Source organism: Hyperolius riggenbachi, chromosome 1 (genome assembly GCF_040937935.1).
Source record: "Hyperolius riggenbachi isolate aHypRig1 chromosome 1, aHypRig1.pri, whole genome shotgun sequence".
Lineage (NCBI taxonomy): Eukaryota > Metazoa > Chordata > Amphibia > Anura > Hyperoliidae > Hyperolius > Hyperolius riggenbachi.
Genome location: NC_090646.1, coordinates 356,021,016 through 356,034,435, shown reverse-complemented (window position 1 = coordinate 356,034,435; position 13,420 = coordinate 356,021,016). Strand labels below are relative to the sequence as shown.

Here is a 13,420-nt window from a genome sequence, read left to right as displayed (position 1 = left end):
GAGGCCTCTTCCCTTACTCCTCCCAAAATAGTAGCAGTAGAGTGTTGTACCGTGTTAGCCATCAGTAAAAGCAAGAAGTTTTAAATCAGGTTGTTACTATTGTCTAACTTAACCACTTGAGGACCGTGGGCTTTACCCCCCTTAAGGACCGGCCACTTTTTTTCCATTCAGACCACTGCAGCTTTCACGGTTTATTGCTCGCTCATACAACCTACCACCTAAATGAATTTTGGCTCCTTTTCTTGTCACTAATAAAGCTTTCTTTTGGTGCTATTTGATTGCTCCTGCGATTTTTACTTTTTATTATATTCATCAAAAAAGACATGAATTTTGGCAAAAAAAATGATTTTTTTAACTTTCTGTGCTGACATTTTTCAACTAAAGTAAAATTTCTGTATACATGCAGCGCGAAAAATGTGGACAAACATGTTTTTGATTAAAAAAAACCCATTCAGTGTATATTTATTGGTTTGGGTAAAAGTTATAGCGTTTACAAACTATGGTGCAAAAAGTGAATTTTCCCATTTTCAAGCATCTATGACTTTTCTGACCACCTGACATATTTCATGAGGGGCTAGAATTCCAGGATAGTATAAATACCCCCCAAATGACCCCATTTTGGAAAGAAGACATCCCAAAGTATTCACTGAGAGGCATAGTGAGTTCATAGAAGATATTAATTTTTGGCACAAGTAAGCGGAAAATGACACTTTGTGACAAAAAAAAAAAAAGTTTCCATTTCTTCTAACTTGCGACAAAAAAAAAAAAATGAAATCTGCCACGGACTCACCATGCCCCTCTCTGAATACCTTGAAGTGTCTACTTTCCAAAATGGGGTCATTTGTGGGGTGTGTTTACTGTCCTCGCATTTTGGGGGTGCTAATTTGTAAGCACCCCTGTAAAGCCTAGAGGTGCTCATTGGACTTTGGGCCCCTTAGCGCAGTTAGGCTGCAAAAAAGTGCCACACGTGGTATTGCCGTACTCAGGAGAAGTAGTATAATGTGTTTTGGGGTGTATTTTTACACATACCGATGCTGGGTGGGAGAAATATCTCTGTAAATGACAATTTTTTAATTTTTTTTACACACAATTGTCCATTTACAGAGATCTTTCTCCCACTCAGCATGGGTATGTGTAAAAATACACCCCAAAACACATTATACTACTTCTCCTGAGTACTGCGATACCACGTGTGGCACTTTTTTGCAGCCTAACTGCGCTAAGGGGCCCAAAGTCCAATGAGTACCTTTAGGATTTCACAGGTCATTTTTGTTTCAAGACTACTCCTCACGGTTTAGGGCCCCTAAAATGCCAGGGCAGTATAGGAACCCCACTAATGACCCCATTTTAGAAAGAAGACACCCCAAGGTATTCCGTTAGGAGTATGGTGAGTTCATAGAAGTTTTTATTTTTTTGTCACAAGTTAGCGGAAATTGATTTTAATTGTTTTTTTTCACAAAGTGTCATTTTCCGCTAACTTGTGACAAAAAATAAAATCTTCTATGAACTCACCATACTCCTAACGGAATACCTTTTGGTGTCTTCTTTCTAGAATGGGGTCATTTGTGGGGTTCCTATACTGCCCTGGCATTTTAGGGGCCCTAAACCGTGAGGAGTAGTCTTGAAACCAAATGTCGCAAAATGACCTGTGAAATCCTAAAGGTACTTATTGGACTTTGGGCCCCTTTTGAGTACTTAGGGGGTAAAAAAGTGGCACATATGTGGTACCGCCGTACTCAGGAGAAGTAGTATAATGTGTTTTGGGGTGTATTTTTACACATACCCATGCTGGGTGGGAGAAATACCTCTGTAAATGACAATCTTTTGATTTTTTTTACACACAATTGTCCATTTACAGAGATATTTCTCCCACCCAGCATGGGTATGTGTAAAAATACACCCCAAAACACATTATACTACTTCTCCTGAGTACGGCGATACCACATGTGTGACACTTTTTTGCAGCCTAGGTGCGCTAAGGGGCCCAACGTCCTAATCACAGGTCATTTTGAGGCATTTGTTTTCTAGACTACTCCTCACGGTTTAGGGCCCCTAAAATGCCAGGGCAGTATAGGAACCCCACAAGTGACCCCATTTTAGAAAGAAGACACCCCAAGGTATTCCGTTAGGTGTATGGCGAGTTCATAGAAGATTTTATTTTTTGTCACAAGTTAGTGAAAAATGACACTTTGTGAAAAAAAAAAATCAATTTCCGCTAACTTTTGACAAAAAATAAAATCTTCTATGAACTCGTCATACACCTAACAGAATACATTGGGGTGTCTTTTTTCTAAAATGGGGTCAGTTTGTGGGGTTCCTATACCGCCCTGGCATTTTAAGGGCCCAAAACCGTGAGTAGTCTGGAAACCAAATGTCTAAAAATGACTGTTCAGGGGTATAAGCATCTGCAAATTTTGATGACAGGTGGTCTATGAGGGGGCGAATTTTGTGGAACCGGTCATATGCAGGGTGGCCTTTTAGATGACAGGTTGTATTGGGCCTGATCTGATGGATAGGAGTGCTAGGGGGGTGACAGGAGGTGATTGATGGGTGTCTCAGGGGGTGGTTAGAGGGGAAAATAGATGCAATCAATGCACTGGGGAGGTGATCGGAAGGGGGTCTGAGGGGGATCTGAGGGTTTGGCCGAGTGAACAGGAGCCTAGATAGGGGTCTAACCTGATAGGTAGCAGTGACAGGGGGTGATTGATGGGTAATTAGTGGGCGTTTAGGGTAGAGAACAGATGTAAACACTGCACTTGGGAGGTGATCTGACGTCGGATCTGCGGGCGAACTATTGGTGTGGGTGGGTGATCAGATTGCCCGCAAGGGGCAGGTTAGGGGCTGATTGATGAGTGGCAGTGACGGGGTGATTGATGGGTGGCAGTGCCAGGGGGTGATTGATGGGTGGCAGTGACAGGGGGTGATTGATGGGTGATTGACAGGTGATCAGTGGGTTATTACAGGGAAGAACAGATGTAACTAATGCACTGGCGAATTGATAAGGGGGGGTCTGAGGGCAATCTGAGCGTGTAGGCGGGTGATTGGGTGCCCGCAAGGGGCAGATTAGGGTCTGATCTGATGGGTAACAGTGACAGGTGGTGATAGGGGGTGATTGATGGGTAATTAGTGGGTGTTTAGGGTAGATAACAGATGCAAACACTGCACTTGGGAGGTGATCTGACGTCGGATCTGCGGGCGATCTATTGGTGTGGGTGGGTGATCAGATTGCCCGCAAGGGGCAGGTTAGGGGCAGATTGATGGGTGGCAGTGCCAGGGGGTGATTGATGGGTGGCAGTGACAGGGGGTGATTGATGGGTGATTGACAGGTGATCAGTGGGTTATTACAGGGAAGAACAGATGTAAATAAAGGGTTTATATATATAGATTATAGTTTATTATAGTTTATATATATATAGAATTAAAAAAAAGTAGCGTTTACAGATAGTGACAGGGAGTGATTGATGGGTGATTAGGGGGGGTGATTGGGTGCAAACAGGGGTCTGGGGGGTGGGCAGGGGGCGGGGTCTGAGGGGTGCTGTGGGCGATCTGGGGCAGGGGGGGGGGAGAAATCAGTGTGCTTGGCTGCGACATAGGGTGGCTGCAGCCTGCCCTGGTGGTCCCTCGGACATTGGGACCACCAGGGCAGGAGGCAGCCTGTATAATACACTTTGTAAACATTACAAAGTGTATTATACACTTTGTATGCGGCGATCGCGGGGTTAACATCCCGCCGGCACTTCCGTATGGCCGGCGGGATGTTGCGGCGTGAGCGGTGACAGGCGCCGGCGGAGGATCGCGTCACGGATGACGCGATCGCTCCGCCCATGCCCTTACAAGGACCGCCGCCTTTGGGCATGAACTGGTCCTTGCGGGCTCCACTTCCCGGCCGCCCGTGTGCGTTAGGCAGTCGGGAAGTGGTTAAAAGAGTAACAAAAAGCTTGCTGGTTAGTCTGTGGCTGTGCCTCTTAAAAGAATAAGAGTACGATTTTGGCTGTGCAGCCTTTGTCAGAATTAAATCCTGTTTGCTTACAAGATGTTGGAACAGACTGCTATATACTGTACATGCAACATCAAAAGGGATCATCTGTATCCTTTTTGATGTTGCATGTATATAGCTGTCTGTTTATAAGAAATCGGAACAAAAAGGATGGACGTCTGCTGAAGGTTGCACAGCCAAAAGCTTACTCATTCTTTTAAGTTAGACAAATGGTATCATCCTGATTCAAAACCTCCCAAAATGTGAAACATTCATTCATAACATGCTGTATATTATATATAATCCTGCTAAAGATAATTTGTATTTTTAGGATACTACTATAATTAAAAACCATAAATTCCCTCTAAAAAGAGAGCCTAAATTTGCTTATAAAAATGAAATTACAACACTTACCAAAAATACATGCAGTCAAATAAATCAGTAATATATGCATGATTCACTCAAAACATAACTAGGGCTATTATATTTCAGCAGGCCCCAATTGGCATCAACTCGGCAGTGGATCTTAATCCCAGCAAAGGAAATGCAGTTTTCAAACCTCGCTCTGCATAACCTAACAACTGAAGGAACTTCTCATAGTGTAAATCCGCATATTAAAAATTCTAAATTCAACTGTTATATGCTTGTTTTTACATTGGAACATGGGAGTGCACTACTTTTAGAAATTTTAATAAATATGCGGTTTTACACTATGAGGAGTTCCTTCTGTTAGGTTATGCAGAATGAGGTTTGAAAACTGCATTTCCTTTGCTGGGATTAAAGAGAATCTGTAACGTCAAAACGTCCCCTGGGGGGTACTCACCTCGGGTAGGGGAAGCCTCAGGATCCTTATGAGGCTTCCCACGCCGTCCTCCGTCCCTCAGGGGTCTCGCTGCAGCCCTCTGTACAAGATGACGTCATTTACCTTCCCGGCTCCTGCGCAGGCGCTCTGACGGCTGTCGGCTCCGAAGTAGGCGGAAATACCCGATCGCCGTCGGGTCTGCTCTACTGCGCAGGCGCAACTTTCCGGCGCCTGCGCAGTAGAGCGGACCCGACTGAGATCGGGTATTTCCGCCTACTTCGGAGCCAAAAGCAGCCACAGCGCCCCCGCTGGAGCCAGCAAAGGTAAATATTCAATTGACAGTCGGGTCTGTCGCCGGCTGTTCGGAGGGCTGCAGCGAGACCCCCGTGGGACAGAGGACGGCGTGGGAAGCCTCATTAGGATCCCGAGGCTTCCCCCACCCGAGGTGAGTACCCCCCAGGGGATGTTTTTGATGTTACAGAGTCTATTTAAGATCCACTGCCGAGTTGATGCCAATTGGGGCCTGCTGAAATATACCCACAAGCGTGTCTGTTGTCTTATAACTTAGACGGCAGAGCAAAAGGTGAGAGGCCACAGGTGACTGTGTTGATGTCCCTTTGCACGTGAGTGATTAAAAGTAGTTGGTGGATTGTGGTGCTTTTATTGCTGTTTGTGACCTGGCAGCTATAGTATATGGTGAGGACCTGTGATATCTGTCTATATGGTGGATGCACACACAGAAATTCTTAGCACTGGGTGTTTAATATATGGACTTATTGATACAGTATAATGCTATGGTTTTTTCTGTTTATATTTTATTTTGAGATACACCACTGCAAGACGACGGATATAGGAAATTGATGCATGAGAGCGCAGTATCCTGGAGAAATTTGGATTATTTTCTAGTTATGGCTAGCTCTGTTCTAGCGGTTTTTTTATAGCCATTTTCCACTTTTCCTATCAGTGTTCTCCCCAGAATGTTTTTCCAGCCGGGTGGCATGAAAATGTAATCGGGTGGGGCAAAATGAGAGAATGCAGGGCCGGTGCTTCTGTGAGCAACTCTGCTCACAGCATAGGAGGAGGTGAGCTGATGACAGCCGGGTGCTCAGCAAAACTAATCGGGTGGAGCACCTGGGTAAAAGAGCCTGGGGAGAACACTGCCTATACTTAACATTAAGGCTGAATTGCATCAGAAATGCTGCAGGACCCGCATTTGCGTTTGGGGGAAAAAAAACAAAAACAAAAAACATCGTTCTGGTGTGATCCATCCCATACAAATACATAAGCCAAGCGTTTTTCAAAGCAATAGCATTTTTAAAAGCGCTCAGAAGTGCACCAGCCCTCACTCAAATCCTTAAAGCCTGGTTCACACTATACGCTTTGCTGTGTGCATTTTAGCAATATGTATAGCGTGCGAGACGCAAGGACATCAGTAGTACATAGATTGCGCACTGACAGTCTCACTTATGCACTGTGTAGTGGTGCACTGCAATAACTGTCACTGTGTGGGTTTAGCAGCACAAAAGATAGCAATGCAGATGGCGTGTGTTGCATTGTAAACACACCCACCTGCAATGGATAATGTGAATGGAGCAAAGTTCACACTTGCATACTTTTGTACAGATTTTCTAAATAGGAAAACTGAGAACCAATATGAACCAAAAGGCCAATTTAAACATGAATGCATTTTTTTCATGCAAACAAAAATAAAATAGCAGTGGTGCATCACCATGTGCATTTCCTCTATCAATTACATTAGCTTCTGTGGAAAAAAAAATCCCACATACTAACGCACATGGGCCCATATGCAATTCACTTTTTCTCCTGAGTTTTCTCCTAGGAGATAATTTTTCATCTTCTATTTTAAATAACTTTTCATGCACATTGGCTCCCGCAGTATATCACAGAGGTTTGATGTTGGGTCGCACCCCGCAGGTCCCCCTGCCTTAGGTGTCCTTGGCACCTCTTCATCAATGTCGTGACAGGCTGGCTATACCCTTATGCTGCATACACACTTGAGATAAAAGTCTCTGGAAAAGGCAAGATCACAAACCAATTATACCCCATTCCATGTAGTATGAGAGCCATACTCTACACAGTCTATTCTATGGAGCTGCACTCCCCATCAGATAAAATCTTTGCAAGATGCTGCACACAAAGATGCCCGTACACATTCAAAAGATCATTATCTACAAAAGATCTCTTCCTGCAATAGATCCATTCCTTCAAAATGCATTCATAGTCTATGAGATCTGCAGATCATCATACACACCTTGTTTAGCAGGCAATCATCTGCAGATCAGATCCACCAGGATGGATTTTCAGATCTGCAGATGATTGCCAGATATGCAGATGAAGTCTGTTAAACAAGGTGTGTATGAGGATCTGCAGATCTCATAGACTGTGAATGCATTTTGAAGGAATGGATCTATTGTAGGAACAGATCTTTTGTAGATACTGATCTTCTGAATGTGTACGGGCATCTGTGTGTGCAGCATCTTGCAAAGATTTTATCTGATGTGGAGTTCAGCTCCATAGAATAGACTGTGTAGAGTATGGCTCTCATACTACATGGAATGGGGTAAAATTGGTCTGTGATCTTGCCTTTTCCAGAGACTTTTATCTCAAGTGTGTATGCAGCATTACTCTTATTCTCTTTTTCTCCTTATTCTATCTTCCTCTCCTTTCTCTTCTTCCCTCCTCCATACTTTCTCCTTTTCCAATGGATTATTTCTTCTAGTTATTCCTTCACTCCCCCCCCTACCCTTTTGTTTGCCCCCCCCTTCTCCCCAACATGTGTCCGGGTGCTTGTGGTCCGCGGCACTTGATCCCTCGTTTCTGCTGAGGGATCTTCTCAAGGATGTGTATATTGCTATATGTCTGGTCCAGATGTGATGTCGGTACCTGTTGCCTTTGTGCTGCCAACATCCACTTGTAGTTTATGTGGAAAATCTCTGCTTTAGCAGTTATTAATAGCACCTGTTTTCCCTGTTTCCCCCCCCCCCCCCCTTTTCTTATTGTCCCTTTGTTTTATGACATGGGCTTTATGTGAACTGTATTATCGTTCTTACTCTTTGGTAATCTGTAACTTGCTGTTCATATGCCCATTCTTGTGAAGAATGTTTATCACCTGTTGTTGCCTTGTTTAACCTGTTTAAAAATAATAAAATACTTTGAAGAATAAATAACTTTTCAGCATTCTGCAATTTAGAAAAAGTACCAAAAAGCAAGTGAAAAAGTACTGTTAAAATTATTTTGAGTATTTTCTTGCTTGCTCGTGGTTTAAAGTGAACCTAAAGGCAAAAAAAAAAAAAAATGAGATGAACTCACCTGGGGCTTCCCTCAGCCCCCTGCAGCCGATCGGTGCCCTCGCAGCTCCGCTCCGATGACTCTGGACCCGCCGGCGCCGACTTCCGGTGTGTCCGTCACCGGCCGACAGGCATGGGAACGCGAGTGATTGTTCGCGTTCCCAGCCTGTATATCGCCCCCTATGCTGCTATTGTGGTCAGAGGCATCGGAGCGGAGCTGCGAGGGCACCGATCGACTGCAGGGGGCTGAGGGAAGCCCCAGGTGAGTTTATCTCTTTTTTTTTTTTTACTTTAGGTTACCTTTAAAAGGCCTTTTATTGGCAAGTGTAAAAATATAACCAAGGATAAACTGCAGGAGAAATTGTTAATTGCATATGGGCCATGGTGTGCAGAAAACACACCGAAATCTGACAAGTGTGAATGCTGCATTAAAGGACACCTGAAGTGAGAGAAATATAGAAGCTGTCACATGTCCATTTAAAGGGAACCTTAACGGTACTGAATAAAAAGAGTTTCACTTACCTATGGCTTCTACCAGCCCCCTGCAGCCGTCCTGTGCCTGCACCCCCCTTCGACGATCCTCCGTTCCCTCGCCGCCAGCTAGTTTAGTTTTCGCTGATTGGGAGTAGCGAGCCACTGCGCTTGCACGGCCCTGGCAATGCGTACCCTTCTTCGCATTCCCATCCACAATAGCGTCCTGCTCCTTTCAGCATCAGGCTTCAGGGGTGTGATCCATTTCTGAACTGGGCATTCAGCAGGCACTGCGCTGGCCATGCCGTTGACCCCTTGTGATCAGTATCCTGGCAACCGCGAAAGCACACATTCTGGCTTTTATCATGCATGCATGAGCAGTATGTTTGCAAAGTCTTGCATCAGACACTGAACTCGTGCTCCCCTGGATATGACTACATACTGAATTAACTGGCTATTTATTGCCAGGGGTACAGAGACATCATAGATACCCTTTCCATCACTCACTATGCAGTTATTTATGCTGACATCCACATGGTGACTGCACTATGTCTCCAAAGGTAGAGCTTGTTAATGACACTTCATGCACATTAATCTTGATGTATACTGCAATATATTCTGCAGGTGTGGTTTGACTTTTCAAATGTTAAACAACCTAAACAGCAAGCTATGTTTGTTGCCCACATTTTCCAATATGTCCATTTCCTGTTTCTAGCACATCAAAGTATTTTTCTTTTATACATATTACCTCTAGTTACACCCTCCCACTAAAACACTTACTTTTTATTTCCAGCCACTGCTCATAGTCCTCTTCATCATCGTCATCCTCATCAGGTGACTTAAAAACATTGTTTCTGTTTATTTTTGGCGTCTGTTTCGGTTGAGGACATGCCTTCATTTGATTTAGCATGCTTTCCATGGAGGGTCCAAGTCTTTTTCCTATAAGTAAAGGTTTCTTCTGACTAGGTGCAGAATTGCCACTGGAACTTGCTTTGGTGCTTTCTATGAACAAACAAAATATAGCGTGAAGCAGATACTAATGTACATGTTTTCTTTACAATAGGTTGTGTGAAAGAAATGGTTACAAAAAAAAAAAAAAAAAAAAAAAAAAAAAAAAAAGCTACCAAAGCAACTTTTCAAGACGTATATGTAATGTAAGATAAGAGGAAGTGACCAGGCTTGGTTTCATAGCCCTGTAATGATGAAAACCTTATCACGTGGTTGTTATGCTTTGTGACAGACTTCCTTTACATAGTACATATGCACTTACAGGAATGAAACAGGACACCTTTCTGGGCTCTTTTACATTGATCATATGCAATTCACAAAACGCAAGAACACAGAGCTTAACATAGAAATGACGGGCTCTATGTTAAACAAACACGTTATGATAGCACTGCAATTTTTACACAATTAAAAACGGTCTACATGTTGCATTTTCCTACGAATCTCGCTGCCCAAATGAAAATGCAAAGCATATCCACATTGCGTTTGCGATTTGCAGTGTAAAAGAGCCTCCTATGTGGCTAGGATGGAAACCAATAGCTGGTTTTTATTAACAATAGTACTCACTGAGCACTGCAGTTTTGCACTATAGTTATTTAAAATCCTGTGCTTCTAGACTATGATTTTTATACAAATACTCAGTGAAACAAGTCTTGAGAAACGCTCTTCTAGAGTGATCTCCTGTACGTCTATTAAATAATTAACATATGCACTGGGCTGACTGAAAAAAAGCAAAAACTCAACGAGGTAGCACAAGGAATGGAAAAAAGGGCCCTTCCAAGCAAATAGCCATCTGGCTTTGTAGCTGACTAGTCTGGTGTCCAACTTCCATGCCCATTGTAGATGCTTGTGAAGCAAAAATTATAATAACTGTTGTGGATGCCTACAAGGACCAAAAATTGGAAGAGGGCTGCCAAGACGGGTACGTACATCTATTCCATGCTACTCTGCATATTGGGTTGAAATGGAGAAGAAAATTACTTTGTTTGGCCTAGTGCACACCAGAGCGGTTCTGCTGCGGTTTGCGATCCGCTTGCGGGTGCGGATCCTCTAGGGTAATGTATTTCAATGGGCTGGTGCACACCAGAGCGGGAGGCGTTTTGCAGAAACGCATACTCCCGGGCTGCTGCAGATTTTGGATTGCGGATGCGTTTCTGCCTCAATGTTAAGTATAGGAAAACCACAAACCGCTCTGAAAAACGGCACTTCAGAGCGGTTTGCCAGGCGTTTTTTGTTACAGTAGCTGTTCAGTAACAGCTTTACTGTAACAATACATGAAATCTACTATACCAAAACCGCAAAACGCTAGCTGAAACGCTACAGAAAAATAAGAAAAAGCGTTTCAAAATCTGCTAGCATTTTGCGGATCTGCTAGCGTTTTTTGGTGTGCACCAGGCCTAGGAGGGCAAAATAGTGGCCTTAAGGTAGATCGCTGCTGTAAAATTCAAAGTGTAAAAGAGCCAGAAGGACATTTACTATGACTGTTAAGGCTCATACACACATCAGACTATAGTCTTTGGAAAATGAAAGATCACAGACCAATCTTACCACCCTTCATGTAGTATGAGAGCCATACTCTACACAGTCTTTTCTATGGAGCTGAACTCCACATCAGAAAAAAATCTTTGCAAGATGCTGTACAGACAAAAGATCAGTATCTGCAAAAGATCTGTTCCTGCCAAAAATCCATTCCTGCAAATCGCAATGATAGTCTATGAGATCTGCAGATCATCATATACACATGATTTAACTGACATTCATCTGCAGATCAAGCAATCATCTCCAGATCTGAAAATCCATCCTGGTGGATCTGATCTGCAGATGAATGTCAGTTAAATTATGTGTGTATGATGATCTGCAGATCTCATAGACTATCATTGCAATTTGCAGGAATGGATTTTTGGCAGGAACAGATCTTTTGCAGATACTGATCTTTTGTGTCTGTACAGCATCTGTGTGTGCAGCATCTTGCAAAGATTTTTTTCTGATGTGGAGTTCAGCTCCATAGAAAAGACTGTGTAGAGTATGGCTCTCATATTACATGAAGGGTGGTAAGATTGGTCTGTGATCTTTCATTTTCAAAAGACTATGGTCTGATGTGTGTATGTGGCCTTATCCTTGTTACCCCTCTTTTTTTCCACAATTCAGCAATGGCTGACTACTTCATGAAACAGCAGGGAAGCACTGTGGCAGCTTTGGAATGCAACATACTATGAACGGTACTACTACTCTCTTTACCTCTCTTCTCTGTTAAATATTATATTCTCTGTTAACTCTGGGTAGAACTTACCGGTAGCGGTATTTCTACGAAACCTCCAGGATGGCTGCATAACATGAGAGATAGCCTAGCTCCTCCCCCAAAGGAAACACCCCTGATACAAACTTTTGCATAAGAAGCCCCTGCCTACCCACACACCTCAGTTATTGCAGAGTATCACCTTCCGAACAGCCGCTACCTTAATTCCCCTGAATCCGGCCACAATAGACCATCATCGGGTGGGAACTAAGGTAGCCATCCTGGAGGATTCGTAGAAATACCGCTACCGGTAAGTTCTACCCAGAGTTCTCTCCTCATCCTCCAGGATGGCTGCATAACATGAGAGACCAGCGAGAAATAAATTACCTTAGGGAGGGATGATGTTCTGAAGAACTTTTCTACCAAATGACAAATCCTGGCTGGATAGTAGGTCCACTCTGTAATGCTTGACAAATGTGTGTTGGTCCTTCCATATTGCCGCTTTACAAATTTGCTCTAGTGATGCACCAGACCTTTCAGCCCACGAGGTCGAAAGTGATCTAACCGAATGAGCCTTGATGCCCTTAGGCACACTCTGTCCTTCCTGCACATAGGCTGAAGCTATTACCTCTCTGAGCCATCTGGCAATCGTGTCCTTCGACACCGCTAAACCCTTCTTTGTGTTTGAAAAGGAAACAAATAAATGATTTGATCTCCTAAAAGATCTTGTCCTGTCAAGATATTGTATTACCGCTCTCCTGACGTCTAAACTGTGCCATTCTGCTTCTCTATCATTCTTTGGTGGATCACAAAAGGAAGGTATAATAATCTCTTGAGACCTATGATAGCGTGAACTAACTTTAGGTAAGTATGCTGGATCTGTCCTGAATATGATCCTATCTGGAAATATCTGCATATACGGATCCTTTATTGATAAATTTTGAATGTCACCAACCCTCCTAGCTGATGTGACAGAGACTAAAAAAGTAGTTTTTAACGTCAGAGCCTTTAGAGAAGCCTTATTCAGGGGTTCATAAGGATCTCTTGCTAAAGCTCTTAAGACCAAATTTAGGTCCCATGGGGGAACAAATTTTGTCGGTATCGGTCTAGCCCTAGATACCGCCTTTAAGAAATCAATGATAGCCGAATCTCTGGCAATCTTAATATTCAAAAATAAGGAAAGGGCCGAAACCTGAACCCTTAATGTACTAGGTGATAGACCTAAATCCACTCCATCCTGTAAGAATTCCAAAATCGTAGCAATATCGTTCCCTAATAAATTTTTTCTCATTTTCCAGGAACAATAAACTTTCCAAAATTTACAGTAAATCTTTCTCGTAGTAATCTTTCTACATGAAACCATCGTGGATATCACTCTGTTCGAAAAACCCCTTTTCTTTAACGCCCTCCATTCAAGAGCCAGGCTGCCAGGGAAAACTTCTCTGGACTCTGATGGAATCTCCCCTGTTGTATTAACAAATCCTTCCTGTGAGGTAGAAACCAAGGACCCTGTGCTGCCAGGATACACAAATCTGGGAACCATATCCTTCGTGGCCAAAAGGGCGCTACGAATATAACTCTGGCCTTCTCTTTCTTTATCTTCCAGATTGAACGAGAAATCA

At 43.3% G+C, this 13,420-nt stretch overlaps 1 protein-coding gene across 1 annotated transcript in view; it reads right to left on the bottom strand.

Moving 5' to 3' along the window:
* Positions 1-13,420, bottom strand: part of SUGP1 (SURP and G-patch domain containing 1) — a 57,687-nt gene that overhangs the window by 36,015 nt on the left and 8,252 nt on the right. The window contains exon 4 of the mRNA XM_068271274.1: positions 9,338-9,559. Coding sequence (XP_068127375.1) covers positions 9,338-9,559 — 222 coding nt within the window. The remainder of the gene's footprint in view (positions 1-9,337; positions 9,560-13,420) is intronic.